This window comes from Limulus polyphemus, unplaced genomic scaffold, assembly GCF_000517525.1.
Source record: "Limulus polyphemus unplaced genomic scaffold, Limulus_polyphemus-2.1.2 Scaffold314, whole genome shotgun sequence".
Lineage (NCBI taxonomy): Eukaryota > Metazoa > Arthropoda > Merostomata > Xiphosura > Limulidae > Limulus > Limulus polyphemus.
Window position 1 is genome coordinate 391,431 of NW_013665924.1, and position 4,629 is coordinate 396,059.

Genomic DNA, 4,629 nt, shown 5'->3' on the forward strand with positions numbered 1-4,629 from the left:
CAATATTTTTGACACCAAGCGTGCTGTTTCACGGATACGAAGCTATAGCATTTTCATGAACAAGCTATATTTCTGTAAGCTATGAAAGAAACAATGACCTACATTTCCTTCAAGAAACTTCCGCGTCGTTCTATAAATGTCTCGTCTCTAATTTAATCTCATAAAGGTTTAATTTTGTGGCCAAACGACGTTGTTTACTTCAATGAAACGTAATCTTCCGTTTTTTTAACGGATACAATTTGCCAAAAACTATATATAAAATGTAATCACGTCGCTTCCAAGCTTTTTATCTTCCAAAGAAATCGTTTAAAAGTGTAATAACCAAATAACGATTGTTTTCGGATCTATAGAGAGGGATTCATTCAAAAGTTCGACGACCCTGGCTTACTTTAGGTAAGCCCCCCCAGTAGCACAGCGGTATGTCTGCAGACTTACAACTCTAGAATCCGGGTTTCGATACCCGTGGTGGGCAGACCACAGATAGCCCATTGTGTAGCTTTGTGCTTAATTACAAATAAACAAACAAATACTTTAGGTGAAATCAGATACGTAAATATAAGAACTTAACACGGTTAATTATCGGAGGAAGAAAAGGGTTTTTCAATACTTTTTTTAATATTAAAATCAAATTGTTGTTTGTTATTAAGCACAAAGCTACACACAAAGAGATATCCGTGCTCTGCCCTCCACGGGTATCGAAACCCGGTTTCTAGCAGTATATCCGCAGACGTGCCGCAGGTGCCACTAGAGGGCATTATAATTAGAATATCAATACTGATCTGGAATCCAACGATAACAACTAACTGATTTGGAGGAAGTAATATAGGTGGCGCATTAAGGAACAATCTGTTGTTTTTGTTTTTTATATAAACAAAATCCATATTTACTAGGTTTTTACGAAATGCAAGCATCGAAATCCTTTATTTTTCATCAAATCAAAGAATGAAAATGTAGAAACAATCAATGAAATGTGGATTATCGGAAAAAAAATCCCCCCCAAAACGAAACTAGATTAGAAATGCGCCGTTTAAAACGATAACAACCTGTCTCTAATGAATATAATGGCACAATGTTAGGTGTTCAGGTTTCTACAGACAATAATAGTTCATAGTTCGGTTCTGCTATAGTCATTATCATTTCGTATGAACTTAAACGAACAACTAACAGAACTCTGGATTAAAAGTAATTAACCCTAAAATTACCGACGAGATCATGTGAACCCAGAGGGATTTTAGGCATATTTTTTGCACCAAATTGCTTATAGATCTATACCTGTTGCTTACAAGGCCCCGAATGACTATTAAAATTTGATTCTATTAATCCAATACATTACGTTGTGTGTATGCAGTATTTGTGATTAAAATGACTCAATATTCAATCAAACAGCATTAATTTTTTTAATTGGGGGACATACCCCCACACCCCTAGAAATGGCAATGTGACAATGGCCTAACTTCTCAAAAATTGCTTCTACGGCAGTGTATAAGGATTCAGATTTTGTTCCAACGAGAGTATATCTAATGTAAAATTTAGTTCCAAGACGACGTCGTTTCCTTGACTATGCATTGTATCCTTACGCTCTTCTTCTAGGCTAGTTTAGTGTAGGTTTGGAAGAGATGCTTTATATACATGTAGCAGTGTATAAATACTATGTTGTCACGTTATATTTAGAATTTTATCTTTCGTTCGGAAATTTTAGAATAATTAGTCGGAACAGATCACCGGATTTGTTGGACTTGTTTTTCGTTTTCTTAATGCAAAGCTACACAATGGACTATATGCACTCTGTCCACTATGAGTAATCGAGCCCCGGATTTTAGTCTGTAAACTAACCGCTGATCCACCGGGAGAGACAGGTTTGTAAGAAATTTCAAGTTTTAATGAACACTTGCATGACAGTCTATACTTGATTATCTAGTGTTCTAGTCCTACTTTAGTTGCTAACACACCTCAGGTGAAGGTTACTAAGTACGTATTTAGGTAAAGGAGTGAGAAGTGAAGTTGAGAGTTAATAAAGGCTGAGTGGAATAGGTTCGGTTATACTTCGGAATCGACGCAAGTCAAGTAGGTTATAATTATGCTATATTGCATTGCTTCAAATAAGTTATTTTAAAGTGTGCATAACCACACACACAGGAAAGAAACACGAATGAAATTTAAGGTGGAAAACAAAATATAGCGGAGGCTTTCTGTTTTTTAGTCACGTTTGAAACGAAGCAAAAATTACATACATCAAGGGTGAATATACGATAACAATCATTACTTACCTAACTACGTCTAGAACTATCCTAAGTCGAGGGGGGGGGGTCCGTACACGGCAAAAGATCCATTATGATACTCGTTCGTGATACCTGAGCACGTGTACTAAGTTTGGTCCCGTTAGCTTGTAAAAGGGGGTCTGAACACAGTTTCAAACATGACGCCCCCCAGTATCGCGAGGGGACCAGAAATATAGAATCCGATACCAGATTCTGGTTCAGCGAACCCGAGAAACTTACTCTTAGACTCCCATTCTGCCTGGGTAACATTCCAGGTAGGGGGGCTACGTCATATAGATAAGAGTACCCTGGGCCACCCTGAGTCCGCCTGTTGGAGGAGTTAGCTGGACATACGTACATACAAAGCTATATGCTCCATTAACAAAAGATAAGAATTTTTTTGTAAATCAGTTCATAGTCGGTTTGTTACAATGCAAAGCAACATACAGTGGACTGTTTGCGCTCAGTCCACCACAGAGAATCGAAGCTGAACCTCGGATCTCAGAACTGCAAGTCTATAGATTTACCACTGACTCAGTGGGGGGGGGGGTCATATTCGAAAATTAATTATAAGAAACATAATTACTAAAACTAATTGTAATAAACATAATGACTACAAACAATATGCAATTGTTAAAATATCGCGAAAGTATTCTGCACGTCCCGCTATTCCAGCTAGTGCAGGAACTATAACATTGTCTTGTACAGAAAAGTAAGACTTATTCAATATTGACAAAAACCTTGCAACATTAAGTAAGACCTAATCAGCTTATCAAACCAATTCAGGCAATTCAAGTAGAACAAGGGCGTCGGGCTTCGCGCGGTTCCACATTCATGGAAAGTGCTGCCACCATCTCTACATAGTGATAGCGTGAGGTAGAAACGAGAGGACGATGTCAGTTGCTCAACAAACTTCCACGAAGCTAGCAGAGCTCTAGTGGTGATTTCGTGAACTTGTTTCCCGTGTTAATGAAAGTGAAAAGTGAGGCTGCGGAGCGATGTATGTTTTTTCGTGTTATAAGGTCACCGTGACGTAGACTGGAGACGCAGAAAAGAAAGTCTTAAATCGAAACTACTATCGAGACAGCGTATAAGGCTTAGTTCTCCAAGTTAGCTATCATGCAAAAGCAACGAAAGTTTTTTAATTTTAAACTAAGGCATGACGGCCGATGGCATATCCCGTTACCGTCGGGGCCTTTCACGGTGGGCTGCACAGACATCATGACCAGTTATTCCAAGTCCGGGATATTTGTGAGATTGTTTTACCCTGCAGCTCAGAATGGTATTTTGGTAAGTTTGAATAAGTTATTAACCCTGTATTAACAGTGCATAAATCTTTAAAACATAATATGTGTATTAATTTGTTCGTTAACGTAATATATATGAACCTATAACAATCACGTGTGCATATAGTATATATATATATATATATAACGCCGCATGTCTGCAAATAAAACCTGTTGTTATGCAGATGCATATATAATAAAATAAAATGAAAATGTTAAAATATTTTTTAATATTCTATTATTGTTAATTGAACATACAATATAAACACACATACATAAAAAAAAATGAACCCCGGTTTCCTGTCTTCAAGGATACGCTTCAGTTTCCAAATTAAGACATTTTTTTTTATAAAACCTACACAAAAATGACAAAACTTTCTACGTTTATTTAGTACGTTAAAGCTTTGTATATTTATCTTTTAATTTCCCTCTGTGCGTTATACTGTGTAAAATTTAATGTGGTTTTAAACTGATTGATAAAATAAATTTCATAAAACAATATTTATTTCACAAATATACCAAAACGTAAATATTTGAAAAAAAAAAATTCTTCTAATATATGAAATTTTTTCATAATGCATTTATTAATGTGTTTGTTTGTAGATAATAGGAAATTATTTTCATATTGCATGAGATTTATATAAGTTTTCTGTTTCTCCAAAATACAAAATAATGCATAAATAACATTACACGAATTACAGCTAAATATAGAGTTTATGATGATTATTATGTCTTTAGTAGGGCCTATAATATATTTACTGTAAATAATATAAATTAACTTAATATAATTTGTGTAATATAATATATTTACTGTAAATAATATAATGTATTTACTGTATGTAATATAATATATTTATTGTATGTAATATAATGTATTCACTGCATGTAATGTAATATATTTCCTGTATGTAATGTAATATATTTATTGTGTGTAATATAATATATTTACAGTATGTAATATAATGTATTTCTTGCACGTAATATAATGTATTTATTCTATGTAATATAATGTATTTACTGTATGTAATGTAATATATTTACTGTATCTAATATAATGTATTTACTGTATGTAATGTAATATATTT

The 4,629-nt window shown here is 34.4% G+C and overlaps 1 protein-coding gene across 2 annotated transcripts in view; it reads left to right on the top strand.

The window, feature by feature from the left end:
• Positions 1 to 3,172: 3,172 nt before the first annotated feature.
• LOC106457299 (platelet-activating factor acetylhydrolase-like) overlaps positions 3,173 to 4,629 on the top strand; it is a 64,909-nt gene continuing 63,452 nt past the window's right edge. For both annotated transcript variants that reach the window (XR_002610120.1, XM_022383165.1), the window contains exon 1: positions 3,173 to 3,548. Coding sequence is in view for 1 of the 2 variants with exons in the window: in XM_022383165.1 (XP_022238873.1) it covers positions 3,378 to 3,548 (171 nt within the window). In the remaining variant the exon portion in view is untranslated. The remainder of the gene's footprint in view (positions 3,549 to 4,629) is intronic.